The sequence below is a fragment of the Dasypus novemcinctus genome, chromosome 8, assembly GCF_030445035.2.
Source record: "Dasypus novemcinctus isolate mDasNov1 chromosome 8, mDasNov1.1.hap2, whole genome shotgun sequence".
NCBI classification, from domain to species: Eukaryota; Metazoa; Chordata; class Mammalia; order Cingulata; family Dasypodidae; genus Dasypus; species Dasypus novemcinctus.
Genome location: NC_080680.1, coordinates 128,763,371 through 128,783,478, shown reverse-complemented (window position 1 = coordinate 128,783,478; position 20,108 = coordinate 128,763,371). Strand labels below are relative to the sequence as shown.

The window sequence follows — 20,108 nt, the reverse complement described above, 5'->3', positions numbered from 1 at the left end:
TCTCAGGGGCCGGTTCAATGCCCCTCGCCCCACAAGTAGGTGTGCAGCCTTTCTCTCCTCAAGGAAACTCCAAGGCCAGACTTGCGCCCCCAGCCTGGGCCCACGATCCAGAAGCATCAGGCCAGAAGGCAGCGAGGCCCCCACTCCGGCCAGACCTGCGCCGAGCCCGCCGCTGCCCCACGTGCCAGGCCTCTCGCGCCAAAAGGCGCGTCACAGCTCCCCTGGAGAGGGTGGGGTCCCCACCGGGGCGCTCTCGGGCAGACGCTGGCAGGCGAACATTCGGGGTCACAGGGGACAGGCTGTGGGGCTGGCGGGCCGGAAGGAGCAGGGTGGGCGACGGCCGCGGGGCGCCCGGGCGCGGGGAGGGCTGGCGCGGGTGACTCAGCCGGGACGCGTCTCTCACCTGCGCTCGCGGGCACGAGGCCCCGGCGGGGGCGGGGCTTCCCGGGGCGGGGCTTCCCGGGGCGGGGCCCGGTGGGCGGGGCCCGGTGGGCGGGGCCGGTCCTCCGCCCCGCCCCGGGAGCCTAACCCCCGCCGCGCGGAGCGGCCGCCCCCGCCTCTCGGCTCGTCGCCGCCCGCGCGCCCGCCCATGGCCAGGAAGGTGCCGCCGCTGCTGCCGCCGCTGCTGCTGGCCGCGGCGGGCCTCGCCGGCCTCCTGCTGCTCTGCATCCCCACCCGCGACGTCCGGGAGCCCCCTGCTCTCAAGGTACGCGCCCGGGCTCCCGGGCCCGCGGCGCACGTCCGGGGCGCAGCGCTCCGCTCCCGGGCCGCGGCGTTTCCGGGGACGCGCCGCTGGAGCCAAAGTCCGGGAACTCCTCGCCGCCGCAGAGCCTGTCCCGGGCGCGGCCGAGGCGCTGCCTGCCCGCTCCCCGATGCAGCCCTCGGCCGCCGTGGCACCCCCGCGCCCCAGCCTCGCTGCGCGGCGCCGCCAGGGATTCCCCGGCCGCCTCCGTCCCGCGCCGGAGCCCGGCAGCCGGGAGCTCGCCCCATCGGCTCGGGGCTCGGCCCAGATGGGGACCGATAGGCGCGCGGGCCCAGGGAGCCCTCCCCGCCCCCGTAGTCCCGACAGCGCGGGCGCTGCCCGTGGGTGGGTGCCTGGCGGGTGCAGCTGGGCCCGGGCTTCGGGGGGTTGGGGTGGGGGGCCAGGCCGGCCCCACCCCCAAGCCCTCCGCCTGCTGTCTGCGCTGGCTCCCCTCACCCTCCGTTGGGTGGTGCGCGCCGGTCTTGGGGCTTTGAAGGCGCGGGAGCCTCAACCCCTCAGCGTCGGGTGGAAGTGGAGGGGTGAAGTGGCGCATTCTGCAGCCAGAGCTCCACCAGTGCAGGGGGACGGGTCCCGGAGCTCCGAGGGCGCAGGGTCTCCCTGCCTGGGGAAGGAGGACCGCGGCGGCCCCCCCTCCGGGCTGAAGTCCGAGCGCCGTGCGCGGGAGGGCGGTCTCCAGCCGCCTGGGATGGAATCCAGGCCCTTGGGGCCGTTCTGGAGAGCCGCACTGAGCAGTTGCATGCGGAGCCTGCCCAGTCCTGCAGAAGGCCGGGCGCCAGCCCCACCCGGGGGCTCCCAGCCCTGCTGAGACGAGGGGGGTGGGGGGAGGCAGTCTTCAGCCGGGGCCAGCGGAGTGGTGACCCTGGCGACTTCTTCCCCTGGGGCCCTTGCTTCCGTACCCGCATCCTCCAGTTGAACTGAGGACAAAGCAGATGGGGCAGTGGGGGGGGGGGGGGGCGGGGAGGACGAGTGGCTGGGCTTCCTCTCCCAAGTTTGGGGACCTCGGGCCCCCCAGTGGCTGGGGCAGGGGTCCAAGTGGTCCTGGGACCCTCTGACTTCACCACTCCCCTGTCTGCCCTTCCAGGAAAGCCAGCGACCAAGTGGGCACAGCCGGTCCTGCAGGGGCCCTGGGCGGTAGTCACAGACAGCCCTCCCTCCCCACTTTGCACCGAGCTCTGTCACTGGGTGGGGGTGGGGGTGGGGGGTCCTTGGCCTCCTCTGAGCCTGGGCTTGCCCCCTGCAGAGTGGGAATTCCAGCCTGATGCTTCCACCCTCCCCCAGGATGGTGGGGGGTGGCACGCTGGGGGAGCCCCAGGGCAAGGCCTCGAGGGCACCCCAGCTCAGGGGCTGACCCAGCCCCACCCCATCCCCAGTACGGAATTGTCCTGGATGCCGGCTCTTCACACACATCCATGTTTGTCTACAAGTGGCCTGCAGACAAGGAGAATGACACAGGCATCGTGGGCCAGCACAGCTCCTGTGACGTGCGTGGTGAGGGTCTCCCCCCGCAGCCCTCCCCGCCTGAGAGGGCTGTAGCCTCTCCCCGTCCGGGCTGCGAGGCGGGGGCTACCCCACGGCAGCCAGAAGAGGGGCCGGGTCCTCGGGGCCTGGGAAGGGCTGTGGGCAGGGTGCTCTCTAGAAAGGAAACCCAGGTCGTGGGTGGAAGGTTTGGGGTCCTCCTAATAGAGCGGGAGCCGCCCCGAGGGTTTAGGCAGGCCTCGGGCAGGGAGGCTCAGCCGGCTGACAATGGCCAAGCCGCTTTGTCCTGGCAGCTGGGCCCACACCCACCAGGCAGGGGTGGCCTCATACACTCTGGGTGGCCCCTGGGTCCCTTTGTCTCTGAACTGGGCGTCTCCGACAGCCTGAGCTGGGAAGGTGTGCCTTAAGCAGCCCCCAGGTTGGGGAGTCCAAGACCCTGCCTGCTGGGCCACCCACCAGGCAGGGGCCATCTCCCTGCCCCCCCCCAGGTGGGGGCATCTCCAGCTATGCAGACAACCCCCCCGGGGCTGGCCAGAGTCTCGTGGAATGCCTGGACCAGGCACTTCAGGACGTGCCCCAGGAGAGGCACGCGGCGACACCCCTGTACCTGGGAGCCACGGCGGGCATGCGGCTGCTCAAGTGAGTGGGCTCCCCCCAGGCAGGGGTGGCCTGGGGGGCACCCCACAGCCAGACACTCTGCCCGGGGAGGCTGGCTCCTGAGTCCTCCTCTCCCACAGCCTGACCAGTCCAGAAGCCTCGGCCAAAGTGCTTGGGGCCGTGGCGCAGACGCTGACCCAGTACCCCTTTGACTTCCGGGGCGCCCGCATCCTCTCGGGCCAGGACGAGGGTGTGTTTGGCTGGGTGACCGCCAACTACCTGCTGGAGAACTTCATCAAGGTGGGCCAGGGCGGCTGGCCCTGTGTGCCCCGGGCCGCGGGTGCCCGCCTGCCGGCTGACCCCCAGCCTCCACTCTCCACAGTACAGCTGGGAGGGCCGCTGGTTCCGGCCAAGGAAGGGGACACTAGGGGCCCTGGACCTGGGGGGCGCCTCCACACAAATCACCTTCGAGACGGCCAGCCCAGCCGAGGACCCGGACAGCGAGGTGCAGCTGCTGCTCTACGGCCAGCACTACCGCGTCTACACCCACAGCTTCCTCTGCTACGGCCGCGACCAGGTCCTCTGGAGGCTGCTGGCCAGTGCGCTCCAGGTACCCCGCCACCCACAACCTGCCCCGCACGTGCGCTGTCGCTTCCCGAGGGGAGGGGTGAGGGGAGATGGGGCCCCGGGGCCACACGGAGAAGGGCTCCTCGAGGCTGCTGGTGGAAGGACAAGTGGAGGGAAACTGGGCTCCTGGCCGGGGGAAAGGAGGGCCGGGGAGACCCCTCTCAGAGCCCTGAATGCCTGGCCAAAGGCAGGCCTTGTCCAGCAGGCAATGGGGACCCAGAGATGGCCAGCGGGATTGGTGGGCGATTCATCAGGCCGATCCTCGGGGGAGGCCGTCCGAGGGTCCCGGGTGGGGGTGACGGACAGTGTGTGGCATGGGGTGGTGCCACCTGCATCCCTGCCCTTCCCCCAGACCCACGGCTTCCACCCCTGCTGGCCGAGGGGCTACTCCACCCGAGTGCTGCTCCAGGACATGTATGACTCGCCGTGCACCGCGGCCCAGCGGCTCCCGGCCTTCAACAGAAGCTCCAGGGTCCACTTGTCGGGCAGCAGTGACCCTGCCCTCTGCCGTGACCTGGTCGCAGGCCTCTTCAATTTCTCCTCCTGCCCCTTCTCCCGCTGCTCCTTCGATGGGGTCTTCCAGCCCCCCGTGACCGGGAACTTCATTGTGAGTCCGGGTGGCTGGGCGAGGGTGCAGGGAGGCCAGGGCCCCTGGGCACTGGGCTCGGGACGGTGACCGCGGCTGCCTCGCAGGCCTTCTCCGCCTTCTTCTACACGGTGGACTTCCTGAGGACCACGATGGACCTGCCTGTGACCACCCTGCAGCAGCTGGAGGCAGCTACCGTGACCGTCTGCAACCAGACGTGGGATGAGGTGAGGCCCTGCCACCCACCCATGCGGGGCGGGGGGACATGGCCATGCCTCCCAGGACACGCATTAGCCCTACAAGGACAGAGGGACCCAGGCCTTTGAGAGAGCCCGCGGCAGCTGGGTGACGGCCTTAAGCAGCTTCTCTGAGTGGCCGGGTTCCGGCGGGGAGGCTGGGAGCGCCTGACCAGAGAATCAGACAAGATGGGGTGGCGCAAGCTTCTCTGAGGTCTGAGCCGAGAACCAAAATCTGGGGAGCATGGGAGAACCGTCCAGGCAATGAGACGAGGCCTGTGGCGGCAGGGAACGTGGCCGGACAGGGCAGTGGCTGGCACAGAGCATGCGGGAGAAGGGTATGGGTGGCCCAGCAGGAGGTGGAAGAGTCGCTGAGACCTGGCAGGGTTTGGGTGGGGAGGACTTGAAGGTAAGGCCCAGGTTTCCAGGTCTGCCGCTGTGGGGCACCAGTGCCACCTAAGTGGGGCGTGAAGAGAAGGTTTGTTCTGGGCACACTGCCTGCGATGCCGGCACGAGTCCCTGGGGCAGCCCGTCCCAGCGGAAGCAAGATGCGGGCCCCTGGAGGGACTGCGGTGGTGACAGAGGCCTCCGTCCATTCTCTCCTTGGACGGTTGTCCTCGACGTGGGGGGAGGCGACAGGGACGCGGCCCCACTCTCTCTGGCCCCACCCCAGCTGCAGGCCCGGGCGCCGTGGGAGGGGACCCGCCTAGCCGACTACTGCGCCGGGGCCACGTTTGTGCAGCAGCTGCTGAGCCGCGGCTACGGCTTCGACGAGCGCGCCTTCAGCGGCGTGGCCTTCCAGAAAAAGGTGGGAGGGGGCGGGGCCTGCCGCGGAGGGGCGGGGCCTGTCGCGGAGGGGCGGGGCCTGCCGCGGAGGGGCGGGGCCTGGCCGCGGGGCGGGGCCTGCCGCGGAGGGGCGGGGCCTGGGCGCGGCGGGCGCGGCGGCCGAACCGCGTGGAGGCCTGAGCCTGAGCCGCGGCCCCCGCCCCTCGCCCGCAGGCCGGGGACACGTCGGTGGGCTGGGCGCTCGGCTACATGCTGAACTTGACCAACCTGATCCCCGCCGACCCGCCGGGGCTGCGCAAGAGCACGGACTTCGGGCCCTGGGTGGTGCTGCTCGCGCTCTTCGCCGCGCTGCTCCTGGCCGCGTGCGGCCTGCTGTGCCGCGCGTGCTGCGCCGAGCCGCGGAGCGCCCTCTAGCGGCGCGGCGGGCGCAGCGGCCCTGCCCCGTGCCCGCCCACCCCGCGCCGTCTCGCCCCCAACGTGGCCCCCCGAGGACGCAGACAGCGACCCCGGCTCCCGCGCCCACTCCTCCGCGTCCTCAGCCTGGAGCTCCGGGCCGGGGCTCGAGGGACCGTCAGGGTCCTCGGAGGCACCTGCCCTCCCAGGAGTCCAGCCTGTACTGGGGGAAGGGCCAGAGCCCAGGGGCTGGCAGCCGGCCCAGCGCCTACTCGCTAAAATGTTGAAATGGGGGTGGGGGACGACACCTTAGTGGCTGAGTGCCCGCTTCCCATGTACTAGGTCCCGGGTTCAATCTCCAGTATCCCCTTAAAAAAAAAGTTGAAATAAAAGTTTTTCTTAGAACAGTGGGGAGTTCTCGGGGTGGGGCCCGCTCCCTCCGCTCGGCTGCGCTGGCCGCGCGGGCTGGCCCCGGGCCCCACCGACTTGGCTGCAGTGTGGACACGTCTCCTCCTGCTCCTTTCCGTCTGGGAGGAGACCCGGGCCGGTGCAACCCCCTCCCGTGCCCCCTCGGTAGGGGCCCCCACTGCCGGCGGCGGGGAGGAGGCCCTGAATCGCTTGCGTCTCCTCTCGTCGCCAGAGCCCCTCCCCGGATTAGCACCGCGGACCTCAGCCAGGCTGGAGCTGGGTGGGAGTAGTGGGCAAGGCGGCAGCTTGGGGTGCAGCCAGTGCAGGGAGAGATTGAGGCGAGCGCTCAACTGTGGGGGCGGGGAGGCGGCGAGTCCGTCTCCCTGGGGCGGGGGGCGGGGGGCGGGGGTGACAGGGCCAGCAGGGCGTAACCTGGGCGGGAGCCACTGGAACCCCGCGCCTCTCCCTCCTGCGTGCGGGGTTGCCGGCATCCGCCGCTCCCACGGGCCCCCGCGGATCACGCCGCTCCCGCAGCACCCGCCCCAGCACTGTTTTCTCCCGGGTGGGAAGCCGCGGTCTTGGCCGCTGCCCGCCCCTCACCCCCTTTTCTGGGAAATGAGCTCAGAAACTGTTTTCTGGCTGGTTCGTGCCCTATGGGAGAGGGGGCCGGTCCTTGTTCTGTCCCCCGCCCCCGCCCCCGTCGTCGTTTGAGCCATTTCGCAGACCTGAAGGCCGCCAATCTCAGCTTGGGATTTCCTGAGGCCCCCACGGCCCGGGCGGGGGTCTCGTCCTTGTCCTCTGAGGGGCGTGGGCCGGAGGGTGGCGCGTTCTCGGGAGGTACAAGGTGGGGGCCCAGCGCGTGAAGGGCGCTCGCTATCGCTTTTCAGGGTCCCGGAATGACCACCTTGGACAGCTCCCAGCTGGCTCTCCCCAGCCGCTCCCGGTCACTCTTGCCCCCTGGTGGCCTCGCTGAGAGCCGCCTCCCCGATCCAGCCCGAGTGACCAGCGGCCGCAGCCCTGGCGGTGTGTTTGCTCTCCTCCGGCTCTCTGCGCCCCGGCGCCCCTTTGGGCACACCTGTCTGTGAGCGCCCTCGCCACTCCTCTGTACCAGCAGGGAGTGAGGGGTGGTAGCTGGGGGAGGGGACGAGGGAGGAGCGCATCTCCGGGAAACCCTCCGCGGTCGGTCCCAAACCGAGTTTGTGGGGAGCAGAGGAGGGCCCGGGCTACACTGGCTGTAGGGGCGAAGCACCCCGAGGACTGGGAAAGCTGGGAGGGGAGCGGGAACCGAGCTGGGGGGAGGGGAGGGGGGCGGGGGCGCCGTCTGGAGGCGCCGTCCCGCCCCCGCGGTGGAGCGCGCAGGCTCAGTCCCCGCGCGCGCGCACCGGGCCGCCGCGTCTCCATCCCGGATCCTTTGCCGCAGCGTCAGCGCCGCCGCCGCCTCCCTTCCTTCTGTTCTCCTCGGCCTCCGCCTCCCCTGCCGCCTCCGCCCCTCCGCCTCCTCCGCAGACGCGGCGCCGGATCCCGCGCCGAGCCCCGGGCGGCGCGGTGCCATGCTGCCCCGGCGGCGGCGCTGAAGGATGGCGACGCCCGTGCCTCCGCCCTGCCCGCGGCACCTGCAGCTGCTGCGGCTCCTGCTCTCGGGCCTCGTCCTCGGCGCGGCCCTGCGCGGAGCCGCCGCCGGCCGCCCGGGTGAGCCAGGGCGCTGCGCGCGGGGCGGGGGCAGGGGCCGCCCGGGCCGTTGCCTCCTTCCCCGCTGGCCCCGCCGCGGCCCCGGGGAGAATAAACAGGCCCGGGCGGCGCGGGGCATCCCGGCGGGCGCGCGGCGCCCTCGGCTGGCCCAGGCCCCTCCCGCGTTCCGGGCAGCGAACCTGAACTTCGTGCGCTCCTCGGCGCGGCCGCGGGTGGGCTCCGGCCTGTGCGCGCTCTGCGGCCCGGGCCTGTCCTGGGTGCCCGCCCGGGCATGCGGTCTCGGTGCCGGGCCACCCGGCCCCGCCCTGGGGCTCTGCTGGGCACCCCTTGCTTCTCGCGTTGTCTCGTGGTGGGTCGGAAGCCTGCGCAGGCTTAGGGTCCCGCTTCGCCCTCCGTGGGCGAGGGCGCTCTTCTCGCGGCAGAACTTCCCCGCACCCCCTGCCTGTGCAGGGGCACCTGCCAGCCTGTGGGGTCGGGACGAGAACTGGGACCCCAGGTTCCCAAAGGGCCGCCCCCCCGGCTTCACAGGTGGGCACTGCCGCTTGGGGCCCAGCAGGGCTCTGGAACTGGGATGCAATGGGCCCCCTCCCGTCAGAGCACGGCTGGGAGGCTTTGCACCCAGCACGAGGGTGGGCCTGGGGTCGCGGAGCCCAGCATGGGAACGCCCACCGTTGGATGGCGCCTGCTGAGTTCAGGCCCTTTGTGGGCTTGTCCAGCTCTCCTGGTAGCCCTGTAGCATGGGTGCTATGGTCAGCCCATTCTACTGGCCTGGGGGAGTCAGTGTGTGGCACGGCTGGGTGCCAGATCGGGCAGACTGGTCTTGCGTGTGGCAGAGGGCAGGCTTCCTCCTGCCCGGGGTGTCCCTGGGTGGGGGGCTGGCACACCACGGAGGCTCCCGAGTACAGCTGGCAGTGATGGTGGGGCCTGCAGGGTGAGGTCTGCTGAGCCCCAAGGCCAGCCCCCGCAGCTCTCTATGCACCCCATTGGGAGGGGCCCTCAGGGTGCCCAGTTGTGGGGCGGGGTGCCGGCCACTCTCCTGTTCCTGGGACCGCCCCCCCCTGCGGCTGGCCTTCCCTGGATAAGGAGGCAGCAGCCCCATCCTCTGGGGCTGGGGCTCTAGAATGGGGGAGGCGGTAGGCAGGACCCTGGAACCCAGACCCCAGAGCAGGCTTTGCCCCCCCCCCCCCGCCTTCGGCCTGGCGGGTGTAGGGACTGCCTGGCTCTCCGTGCACCTGGCCCATGGGTGGGGTCCCCGTGGACCTGCCGACTCAGGCTTAATGTTTAACCAACCCCAGCGCCCGACTTCAGGCCGCCCATAGGGACCTGCTGATCTCAGCTGGGGTGGCCCAGCCCCTGCCCCCCCAGACTGTAGCCACTGGGGCAGCTGGAACTTCCTGGGCAGGGATGCGGCCCGAAGACAGGTTCCTGGACACTGAGTGTCCAGTCGCCAAGGAAACAGAGAGGCCAGCCAAGGATTGGAGAAAGTTGACCTTTCCAGCCCCAGACCGGGTCACCCCGGACCCAGGGGCCCTGCCTGGGGGAGAGTGGAGGCAGTGGGGGCCAGGAAACCTGGCCGTGTGGTGAGCTCGGGGTCCCACTCAGCCAGACGGTCTCCCCCCAGCTGGATGGGGTCCCCCGGCCCCGTGTGTCCCTGTGGCTCTGCTGGCCCTGGCTGGCCCCCGTGACTGGGGCTCTGGAAGCTGGGGAGGGGCCCAGGCCTCGGGACGTTCCCTGCCTTTGAGGCCATTCACCTTCTGCATCTCAGAGGGGAAAATGAGGTAGAGTGGGCCACTGCCACCCATCCCCCGGCCTCAGGAGGGGTTCCTGCCCCTTCGGGGAGCCTGAGAGGTCGCTATCTGGGGGCCCAGTGCTTGCCTGCACCAGCAGGACTCTGCAGTCTGGTCTCAAAGTGGGAAGAATGAAGTGTGGTCAGGACCAGGGGTGGGGGGTGCGGCACTGCCCTGGCCAGGCTTCCAAGGCACCGGGGAGCCGCTCAGCCCCTGACGGCACAAGCGTGGCCGCCAGCCTCTGCTGGGGTGGCTGTGGAGTGACTGGAGCAGGTGGCACCAGCCGACCCCGGCCCCAGGAAACTCCTGGCCCCGGGGCGAGTGCAGTTAGACCCGGACACTGCTCTGCGCTCTCCCAGGTGCGGCTCCAGGGCTGTCGGGTGGCGCAATGGGATTTGGGGGGCATCCTGGCCTGGCGGGAGGGGTGGGTGGCCAGTGTTCCTCGCTGCCCCTGAGCCAGAGGAAGTGACTGGGGCTCACTCTGGGGCCTGTGCTCAGACTTGGGAGGCACAGGTCCCGATGGGAAGAGCTCAGCGTCCCCCACGGGCAGGGGGCAGTTTCCCGTGCCTGGCTAGATCAGGTCCAGTGGGTGACCTCGGAGAGGGGGCGGGGTGGTTCCAAGAAGTCTCGGGATTGTTTATCTTCCTGGTTCCGGTGCTGCCACCGGGAGGAAGGGCTGCTCAGAACAATGGCCGGAGCCGGAGCCGAGGGGAGGCCCGGGTGGGTGGCCACACCGCTGACCGCCTGCCCTCTGCTTCCCTCCCAGATGCCGCCGCCTGCCCCGGGAGCCTGGACTGTGCCCTGAGGAGGCGGGCACGATGCCTCCCCGGCATGCACGTCTGCGGGCCCTGCCTCCAGCCCTTCCAGGAGGATGCTCAAGGCCTCTGCGTGCCCAGGACGCGCCGGCCCCCGGGTATGGCCTCGCTCCCCGCCCCACGCGAGACAAGTCCCCCAGCTGAGCTTCCTCCGTGGCAGGCAGAGGGGGCTGCCCTCAGCTCCAGGCCGTGAGAGTGGCCTCCAGGTCCCCTGTGCTTCGGGGGTGCTTGGGCCCAAGGCGGGGGACCCTCTCATCTCACCCTCTGAATGGCCTCATGAGCCTTTTCCAGACCATACCTGTCCAGAGCCTGCAATTAGCCAGTGGCCTGGGGCCATGGGCTCAGGTCCCCCTGCTTTTCCTGCCGTGCCAAGGGACTGCAGGTGTGATCAGGGCTCGGCAAAGGGGTGCCGGGGGCGGGTGGAGGAGGCGGCATCCAAGCATGGCCCTGGCAGTGAGGGCAGAGGGGCTGGAAACAGGCAGGCCCTGCCCTGGAGAGGTCCTGCCTGCCGCTCCTGTGCTGGGTGGGGGTGTCTGCCTGAGCTGCGGAGCCCACGGCGGGGGTGAGTGGCAGTCCAGCCACCAGGCCCACCCCTGGCACCCCCTCTCCACTGATGATGGGGGGGGCAGAAACTGGGTGCTTGTGCTTACTGTGGTCTCTTCCTACTCCTTGGGGAATCCCTGTCCCCCTCTTGGCCGGGGACGATGCTGCTTTGGGGCGGGAAGGGCTGCTATCCCAGTGCTCAGCCCAGGCCTTGCTGGGAACGGTCCCACTGCTTTCGGGGTGATGCGTGGTAAGGGGCACCCCTGCCTCCTGTCAGCCTTGTGCATCGTGCCCCTCTTGCCCCTGCCCCCACTTTTCCTGGGAAGTGTTGACACTGCTCACAGGAAAGCTTCCTCCGCTGTCACCATGGCAACTTGGGATGGAGGGGGGCCTGCAGGTACAGGTGCCTGGGAGCAGCCTGGAGGCAGACGCTCCACCCCCGGCCTGGGAGCCGCTCCCGGAGGAGCACCCTTCCTACTGGGAGGCTGCCTGCTGCCAGGCTGCTGGCAGGTCCCCAGCCTGACGGCGGCTCCCCTCCCTAGAGAGGGGCCCACCCCAGCCCAGGCTGGAAGATGAGATCGACCTCTTGGCCCAGGAGCTAGCCCGGCAGGAGGCCAGACGCTCAGGGACCCCACGGCAGCGGCTTCCGGAGCCTGGTGAGGCCCCTGCCCCCCACAGCACCCCTCAGCTTTGGCCCACCCCAGCTCGGGTCTTCTGTACTAACCTGCCCTCGCTCTGCCGCAGCCACCCATGGGCCCGACGTGGGCCTCCCCTCCCCTCCGGGAGCCCCCGCACCCACGCCCCGCGCCTCCTTGGGCTCCCCCATGTCGTCCAGGCCTGTGCAGATGTCCCCGCTGGAGCCCCGAGGCGCGCGCGGCGAAGGCCTGGCCCTCGGTAGGTCGGGGTGTGGGGCGGCAGGGCGGCTGGGGATGCGCCCGGGGGGCGGGTCCTCACGGCAGCCTCCCCCGCAGTGCTGATCGCCGCCTGCTCCGTGGCCGGTGCGGCCGCCCTCGCCGTGGCCGCCCTCTGCTGGTGCAGGTGAGCGCGGCGGAGGCGGGCGGCGCGGGCCGGGCGGGCAGGGACCGCGCGCGGAGGCCACAGGCTCTGTCCCCCGCAGGCTGCAGCGACAGATCCGCCTGGCCCAGAAGGCCGACTATGCGGCCCCGCAGGCGCCCGCCTCCCCCGCGCCGCCCCGGATCTCGGTGCGTGGCCTCGGCCGGGATCCCCGCGGGCTGGCCCCTGCCCCCGCTGCATGGCCGGTCCTCGCCCCCGCAGACCCCGGCCCCGCCCCCGGTGACTGGGCCCGCCCACTGACCCGCCCCCGGCGACTGGCCCTGCCCCGCTGCAAGGCCCGTCCTCACCCCCGCAGGCCCCGCCCCCGCCGGCTGGCCCCGTCCTGCTGGCCCCGCCCCACCGACCCGCCTGCTGATCCGCTCCCGGCTGGCCCCGCCCACCAGCTGGCCCCCGCCCCTCCGCCCCGCTGGCCCCGCCCCAGCGGCTGGTCCCGCCCACTGCCCCGCCCCCGCCGGCTGGCCCCGCCCCACCGGCCCGCCTGCTGATCCGCTCCCGGCTGGCCCCGCCCACCAGCTGGCCCCCGCCCCTCCGCCCCGCTGGCCCCGCCCCAGCGGCTGGTCCCGCCCACTGCCCCGCCCCCGCCGGCTGGCCCCGCCCCACCGACCCGCCTGCTGGTCCGCTCCCGGCTGGCCCCGCCCACCAGCTGGCCCCCCTCCGCCCCGCTGGCCCCGCCCCAGCTGCTGGTCCCGCCCACTGCCCCTCCCCCGCCGGCTGGCCCCGCCCCACCGACCCGCCTGCTGGTCCGCTCCCGGCTGGCCCCGCCCCCGCTGGCCCCGCCCCAGCGGCTGGTCCCGCCCACTGCCCCGCCCCCGCCGGCTGGCCCCGCCCCACCGACCCGCCTGCTGGTCCGCTCCCGGCTGGCCCCGCCCACCAGCTGGCCCCCCCTCCGCCCCGCTGGCCCCGCCCCAGCTGTTGGTCCCGCCCACTGCCCCGCCCCCACTGGCTGGCCCCGCCCCACCGACCCGCCTGCTGGTCCGCTCCCGGCTGGCCCCGCCCACCAGCTGGCCCCCCCTCCGCCCCGCTGGCCCCGCCCCAGCTGTTGGTCCCGCCCACTGCCCCACCCCCGCTGGCTGGCCCCGCCCCACCGACCGCCTGCTGGTCCGCTCCCGGCTGGCCCCGCCCCCGCTGGCCCCGCCCCAGCGGCTGGTCCCGCCCACTGCCCCACCCCACCGAGCCGGCTGGTCCCGCCCACTGACCCGCCCCTGCCTGCTGGCCCCGCCCGCTGACCCGCCCCCTGCGTGGCCCCGCCCCCGCCCGCAGCCTGCGGACCAGCGGCTGGCGCACAGCGCGGAGATGTACCACTACCAGCACCAGAGGCAGCAGATGCTCTGCCTGGAGCGGTGAGTGCCCCCGCCGGGACGGGGCGCGCGACCGGGGGATCCGGCTCCGGCGTCCCCACCCCGGGGCTCCCGGGCCCGCCCGGAGGGTGCGGGGCGGACCCAGGCACCCGGCCCCTCTCTACCCGCCCCCGCCGCAGGCATAAAGAGCCGCCCGCGGAGCTGGACTCGGCCTCCTCGGACGAGGAGAACGAGGACGGCGACTTCACGGTGTACGAGTGCCCCGGCCTGGCCCCGGTGAGCGGCGCCGCGGGGGGAGGCTGCGGCTCGCGGGCCGTCGGGGGCTCCCGCCTCGCGCCTGCGCGCCTGACGCCCCGCCTCCGCAGACCGGGGAGATGGAGGTGCGGAACCCCCTGTTTGACGACTCCACGCTGCCGGCGCCCCCGCTGCAGTGAGCCGGCCCGGCGCCCACCGGCCCGCGGACCTGGGGGCGGGGCCCGTGCGGAGCGCGCGGACGGCTCGGCGAGCTGCGGGCTGCGGGCGGGGGCGGCGCGCCCCGGGCCCCTCCCCTGCTGCCGGGGTGGTCTTGTTCCCCGCTTGCGCCTCTCCAGTTGGGGTCAGACCCCAAACTGGAGGGGGCAGGTGGGCCCTGGAGACCAGGCAGGGGTGGGGAAGCTTGGAGACGAGCCAATTAAAGTACACATCAAACCTGCTGCCTGCGTGGGTGATCTGCAGGCCGGCACCCCGGGGCCCTGCTGGGGAGGGCTCTCTGTTGGAGCGGCGATGAGAGGCCGCGTTCTGTCACAGACCCCTGGGACCTGTCCCTCACCCCTTGCCTCTGAGACCAGACCCCAGCCCCACCCAGACCTCACTGCGGGGAGAGGGGAGTACAGGTAGGGCCACGCCAGCTCCCCAGCAGCTCCAACACCTGGGAGACCCGGTCCTCGTCTCTGTGAAGAGAAAGCTGGGCTGGGCGGCATGTGGGCAGGTGGCCCAGGGTGGGGGCGCAGGTGTCGATCGTGGACCCTTTTTGTGCAACGGGGCAGGGAGCCAGGGCATGTCAGGCAGAGGCCCCCGGTGGGGAGACAGGGTGGGCTGGGTGAGGGGCGTGAGATGGTGGGGGCCCTTGAATGCCGGGAACTCACACTTGCCCCACCCCACGGCGGGGGGCAGCAGTGTGGGAGGTCCTTTGGCTTTGGGCACCCAGCAGCCGGGGCTTTGAGAGGGGCAGCGGTGTGGGGTCCAGGGATGGCATTGGGCTGGAGGGAGTGGTCCAGAATGGGGTGGGAGGAAGGGATTGAGGTCAGAAGCCCCTCAGGGCCCACTGAGTGGCTCTGGAGCTCCTGGATGGATGGGGGGCAGGACAGGTGGGTCTGAGACAGGCAGGTAGGTCCCTCGGGAGAGGGTGGGTGGGGCTTGTAGTTTGTCCTAAGCAATCTGCTTTGGGGGCAGAGCCCACTTGGGCGGGGGGTTCAGCTGCAGCCTCAGTTTCCCTTCTGGGCACTGTGTGGGAGGCAGGAGACAGGTGCATGGAGCAGGTGCCCCGTGAGGGCCGGATGGCCATGGCGGCCTCCCTCCAGGGCTCCAGCCCAGCGGCTCCCAAGGAGCTTCAGGGTCAGTCCCCTTCCCCCCCCGGCCCCCCAGCACTGGCTCCAGAATGGGGTGGGGCAGGCAGGGTTCTCTCCAAAAGACCCAAGTTCACGCCTGGCCCCAGTCCGTGTCCGCCGAGTCCTGGCCAGTCAACAGTGGTCCTGCCCCTGCACGGGCTACACATGGGCCACTGCCCCCTGCACAGGCTACCCCAGCCGCGCAGCCACCGGAGCCAAAATGCACGTTTCTCCCCGAGGCCGCCTCTGTGGAAGGCTGGTGGGTGGCCTGGAGAGACCCTGGACCAGGATCCTGGCCCCCGCCAAGGCGCCGGGATGGAGAAAGCCCAGATCCTGCCAGGCCCCCCTTCCTTGCCCTTCCCAGTGCCACTGCCAGGGCCCACCCAGAGTGTCTGTCTTCTCTGCCTTCTCGGGGATCCCCAACCTGTCCCCTGCTCCCCACTCCCCAAGGCTCTGGCCAGGAGAGCCTCCCCTCCCAGCAGAGCTGCAATGAGGTGAGCCAGGCAGGCAGGGGCCAGGAGGCTGGGGTCCTCCAAGCAGGGGACCCCAGCGCTGCTTGTCAGCCTGACCCTGCCCACCGGGTCCCCAGCTATTCTGGCTTCAGATGGTCCCAGGCCAGTTCAGGCAAAGCCAGCCCTTGCTTTAGCCCAAACTCCTTGAGTCCAGACAGCGGGCAGCATGCCCTTCCTCCCACAGACCCCAGGGTGGAGGGGCTCCACAGGCACCAACTCGTGGGGAGGCTCGCCCAGCCCTGGCCCCTGCGGCCCCAGGGCCCCGCCCGGGAGGCCCACCCTCCTCCACCCGGTGTCCCGGAGAGGAAGCCCAGGGCTGGACGGGTTTCAGCACCCATCTCCCTGGGGGGCGGGGCCCAGTTTGGATGGTCGAGGTGAGCTGCCCCCAGTCCAGCATGGACCCTGCGTGTAAGATCTCTCGGCACACACGTGGGCCAAGACCCTCAGAAGTGACAGCCCCCAGCCGTGGCCCGGGAGGTGACCTCCTGCCAGCTTGGATCCCGAGCCCCCAGCGGTGTCACCTGTCTCCAGCCTGGTAGCACAGAGGAGCAGGCTTCGGCGCAGGCTGTCAGGGCAGCGAGCCCTGGGCGTGGCACGTGGGTCCCCGGAGCTGGCGCTGGACACGGGCACGGGTGTCCCCCGCCATCCAGGGCGGGCAGGGAGGAGAGTGGAGGGTTGCGCCGGGCCGGCCTGCTAGACACGCCTGGTTCCACAAGTCGCGAGACCACCGCCTCCTGCCCCCTCGGCCGAGCGCCCCACCCGGAGGCCCGCGGCCACCTGCCAGCCTCCGAGGCCCCGGAAGGCGAGGCTGGCGCGTGGCCTGAACCCAGAGCCCCACCCCATGCTGAGCACCGAGAGGGCTCCCAGCGGCCTTTGCTCCCTTCCTCCACCCGGGATCCGGTGGCTCCGGGAACGGCCGCCAGGGGACGCTCACGCCGCGCCTCTGCCACCTGCCCGCTCAGGCCAGGCCCTCGCCCGCCCCTGCCCCCAGGTGCTGCCGGGCGGGGGGCCGGGCTCCTGCTCTTGCGGTGCTTGCAGGCTGCTCAACCCGGTCTGGGGGCGTGTGCCCCCCACGAGTCAGGACGGGGGAGGCGCATGGCAGGATGAGGCCCCGACTTTCGCTTCTGACTCATCCTTCTCGCCCCGTTTCTTTCCTCTGAGAACCTTTCGTTCTGACCCACAACTGGGCCAAGCCCCCTCGCCCCTCGCTCCCCGGCTGGCAGCTTCCCGCACCGCAAGCGTGTCGTGAGGGGCATGCAACGAGGGGGAGCAATCTCGGGGAGGGGGGGCACGCGCCTCCGAGCCCTGAATCCACCCAGGAAGGGGGCAGGCTGTGGGCGCCGCGGGGGGCCCTGCCCGCCTGGCAGCACAAACAGGAAGGCTGGCAGCTTCTGGCAGGCAGCGCCAGGTCCCCGGAGGGCCACGGAGGATCACGTCCTTCCTGCGGGGCCCTGCCCCGCCCGCTGTGCCCACCACAGGGAGGAGAACGGGGGAGAGACCCAGGGCAGGGCGTGGCTGCTCTGGGGCTGCCCTGCTGGGAAGAGGTGCCAGCGGTGGGGCCGAAGGCCAGGTGCTGACCGCGGCCGGCTTCCTGCGCGTCGGGTGGCCCTGGCAGGGCAGGGGCCCAGTGGCGGCTGTGGGGGCAAGGCCTGGCACCCCGAAGGATCCCAGCGGTTCCCCCACCAGATACTGCACAAGCTCCCACCACAGCCCGGGCAGGGCGCGGGAGCCTTGGGTCCACACTGCCTCCCCTCTCCTGGGCTTCCCTCTTCCTGTCGCCCCCATGGCAGCTGCGGCCCAGCCCCAGACCCCACCCCTGGCGCAGCAGGAGCTGGGGGGCCAAGGAGGGGCGGGGCCAGCCAGGCTCTCTAGATGGGCGGGGGCTGGGCCTGGCCATCGTTTCCGGGGCCTCTGGACATGGAGCAAGAGGACAGGGACCCAGCGTGGAGGAGGCCGGCGCTGAGGGCCGTCACCTGCCCTGGGCTGTTCGGTGCGTGGCCCCAGAGGCCGCCCCCCATCTGCAGCCCACGTGGCCACAGCAAAAGGGGAAGGAACTGGCTGTTGAGGCTGGAGGGGCCCGGGAGGCCCAAGGAGGGGCAGGGGCATCTGGACCCGAGCCTGCTCCTTCCTGGAGCGGGTGCCAGCCCCCTGCCCGCCTGCGTCAGGGACACAGGGACGCCTTCCCTTTCCAGCCTGGAAAGCCCCCCGCCCTGCCCCCCGCCCGGCTGCGGCCCAGAGGAAGTAGGGCCCTGTCCGTCCCCAGGCCCTGCTGTAGGCCGCTCTTCCCGGCTGCCCGGGACCCTTGCCCGCCCTTTGCGCGGGTCCTCCGCGGGCACAGAAGGGGCACGTGCGGACCCCCCGCCCGCCTGCCCCCGGGGTCATGGGCCTGCACCTGCTGGGGACGGCCATGCCCGTGGCTCCGGCAGAACCCCTCTCTGGGATCTGCACTCTGGGGACAAGGCGGTTTCTAGAGGTGGCAGGGGTGGGGCAGGTGGCCCCGTTAGAAGCAGGAGAAACCTCAGCGGCCTGCAAACTGCCATACGCGGCGCATCTGGGAGACGCGGGGCTCGGGCCCCTCGGCGGAGCAGATGGGCGGTGAGTGGGGAAGTGGGATGCCCCGGTGGGGAGGCCGGCCTGCTCTGCGCGGGGGGCCCCAGCCTCGGCGGCGGGTGGGGGCCCTCTGGGTCCAGCTCTGGGTGCCCCCGTGGCCCTCCCCAAAGCCTCCCAGGCTGCTCCTCCTCTCCGGCCATCCCTGGCCCTGCTGGTCACCTCCGAGGCACTCCACGGGGGGGGGCGGTCATCGCACTGGGCCCCCGCTTGGCCCCTCTCCAACCTCAGGGCTGTCCGTAACCGCCCCCCGTCCCCCAGCAGCCAGAGCACTGGAGAGGGAGGGGCTTGGGCCGGGGCTGAAGGGCAGGTCTCCGGGCGCTGGGCGTGGCGGGCGGGCGCCCTTGCCCCAATTTTGGGCGGCTGAGAGCGCCTGTGGGCGTGCTGTGATTTCAGGGCGGCCCTGCCCAGGGTGGCGGCTGTGATTTTGGGAGCCCAGATTTTTGGGTGACTGATTCCAGGAACCGCGGCCAGGGCGGAGGTGCATGGAGCATGCCGGTGAGCCTCCCCTCGGGGGAAAGCTGGGCGCGGGGCGGGCGAGGAGGCGGGGGGACGAGTGGGCGCCCCGAGCCTGCCAGGGTGACGCCGCCTCTCTTCCCCCAGGGTGCGGCCCCGCCCGGAGGCACTGGGCCTCCTGGCCGTGCTGGGGCCTGGCCGGGGCGGCCCTGCTGGCGGCCCCGTGGCTCCTGCAGCTGCCCGGACTGCCCCCCGGGGGGGCCCCGGCGCCCCAGCCTGCGCTCACCATCCTCGTCTGGCACTGGCCCTTCACTGGCCGGCCCCCGGCGCTGCCCGGCGACACCTGCGCCCGCTATGGCGCAGCCCACTGCCGCCTGAGCACCAACCGCAGCCTGCTGGCCAGCGCCGACGTCGTGGTCTTCCACCACCGCGAGCTGCAGACACGGCAGGTGCGCCTGCCCCTGGCTGAGCGGCCGCGGGGCCAGCCGTGGGTGTGGACCTCCATGGAGTCGCCCAGCCACACCCGCGGCCTCGGCCGCCTCCGCGGCGTCTTCAACTGGGTGCTGAGCTACCGCCGCGACTCGGACATCTTCGTGCCCTACGGCCGCCTGGAGCCCCACACGGGGCCCCCGCCGCCGCCGCCACCCGCCAAGAGCGGCCTGGCCGCCTGGGTGGTCAGCAACTTCCAGGAGCGGCAGAGGCGGGCGCGGCTGTACCGGCAGCTGGCCCCACATCTGCGGGTCGATGTGTTCGGCCGCGCCGTGAGGCGGCCCCTCTGCGCCACCTGCCTGCTGCCCACCGTGGCCCGCTACCGCTTCTACCTGTCCTTCGAGAACTCCCAGCACCGCGACTACATCACCGAAAAGTTCTGGCACAACGCGCTGGCGGCTGGCACCGTGCCCGTGGCGCTGGGGCCCCCGCGCGCCACCTACGAGGCCTTCGCGCCGCCCGACGCCTTCGTGCACGTGGACGACTTCGGCTCGGCCCGCCAGCTGGCCGCCTACCTGGCCGGCATGAACGAGAGCTGCTACGGACGCTTCTTCGCCTGGCGGGACCGGCTCCGCGTGCGGCTCCTGGACGACTGGCGGGAGCGCTTCTGCGCCATCTGCGCCCGCTACCCCCACCTGCCGCGCGGCCAGGTCTACGAGGACCTGGAGGGCTGGTTCCAGGCCTGAGCTCTGGCTGCGTGAGGCCGCTGGGAGGGGGCGCCAGCGGTGGAGGGGCTGGATGTCAAAATAAAACCACCGGTATCCGGCCCCACGGGATAACCATCAGGCGGGGGGCAGAGGCCAGGAAGAGGAGTGAGGCCAAGCCGGGGGGGCTGCCTGGAGCGGAGGTGGGTGGGTGGGTGCGTTTAGAGAAGGAGGTGCGAGCGGGGGGAGGGCCACATCTCCCAAATCCCGGGCAGTTGCCATCGACAAAACCAGTTTGTGCTGGACTTTCTGTGACCTGTAGGCCGGGGAGGGGGCTTCGAGCAAGTAAAGAACCAAACGAGGCCGCTGCGTGTGAGGTCTGTGTGGAGGGGTGGGGCCCACACACCTGCGCCCCTCTCGTGCCCCCAGCTGTCCGGGTGTGGCCGCGCAGGCCTCCCTGCTCCTCGGGGGCCCATGCCTGTCCCTGCTGCGGGACCTCTCCCTCCTGGCGCCTCACCCCCCACTTCCCTCCGCCACCGCTGAGATGCGCCCTACCGATGGCCTTCTCTGACCCCCAAGTCCGAGGCGGGTGGAGAGCCAGGGCCCGGGCAGAGGCCTGGATGTCACTGTCGGGGTGCAGGGGTGCTTGGGCCAGGGCAGGTTCTGCCTTGGGGTTTGCAGTTCCCTTGGGCTCCTGGTGGGCAGTGGGGGGGGGCCGGGGGCAGTGGTGCAGGTC

General features: G+C 72.0%; 3 protein-coding genes across 4 annotated transcripts; all 3 read left to right on the top strand.

The window, feature by feature from the left end:
* The first annotated feature begins 568 nt into the window (after positions 1–568).
* ENTPD2 (ectonucleoside triphosphate diphosphohydrolase 2) lies at positions 569–5,869 on the top strand. Its single transcript, XM_058302759.1, has 9 exons — positions 569–706; positions 2,134–2,251; positions 2,728–2,878; positions 2,977–3,136; positions 3,219–3,446; positions 3,816–4,070; positions 4,157–4,276; positions 4,959–5,093; positions 5,285–5,869. The coding sequence occupies exons 1-9, from the start codon at positions 590–592 to the stop codon at positions 5,483–5,485; spliced, it is 1,485 nt and encodes a 494-aa protein (XP_058158742.1). The 5' UTR covers positions 569–589; the 3' UTR covers positions 5,486–5,869.
* Positions 5,870–7,260: 1,391 nt separating this feature from the next.
* NPDC1 (neural proliferation, differentiation and control 1) lies at positions 7,261–13,770 on the top strand. 2 transcript variants are annotated; one of them, XM_058302760.2, is made up of 9 exons: positions 7,261–7,561; positions 10,115–10,261; positions 11,249–11,362; positions 11,451–11,600; positions 11,678–11,744; positions 11,824–11,908; positions 13,041–13,120; positions 13,258–13,354; positions 13,444–13,770. In XM_058302760.2, exons 1-9 carry the CDS (start codon positions 7,450–7,452, stop codon positions 13,510–13,512), a joined length of 921 nt encoding a protein of 306 aa, XP_058158743.1. In that variant the 5' UTR covers positions 7,261–7,449; the 3' UTR covers positions 13,513–13,770. The 2 variants fall into 2 exon arrangements, with proteins under 2 accessions (XP_058158743.1, XP_058158744.1); XM_058302761.2 differs by lacking the exon at positions 7,261–7,561 and adding an exon at positions 9,625–9,707 and having other exon boundaries at positions 13,444–13,654.
* A 2,803-nt stretch (positions 13,771–16,573) lies between these two features.
* FUT7 (fucosyltransferase 7) lies at positions 16,574–19,731 on the top strand. The gene is made up of 3 exons (XM_058302758.2): positions 16,574–17,771; positions 18,180–18,281; positions 18,387–19,731. The coding sequence occupies exons 2-3, from the start codon at positions 18,269–18,271 to the stop codon at positions 19,412–19,414; spliced, it is 1,041 nt and encodes a 346-aa protein (XP_058158741.1). The 5' UTR covers positions 16,574–17,771; positions 18,180–18,268; the 3' UTR covers positions 19,415–19,731.
* The last annotated feature ends 377 nt before the right edge of the window (positions 19,732–20,108 follow it).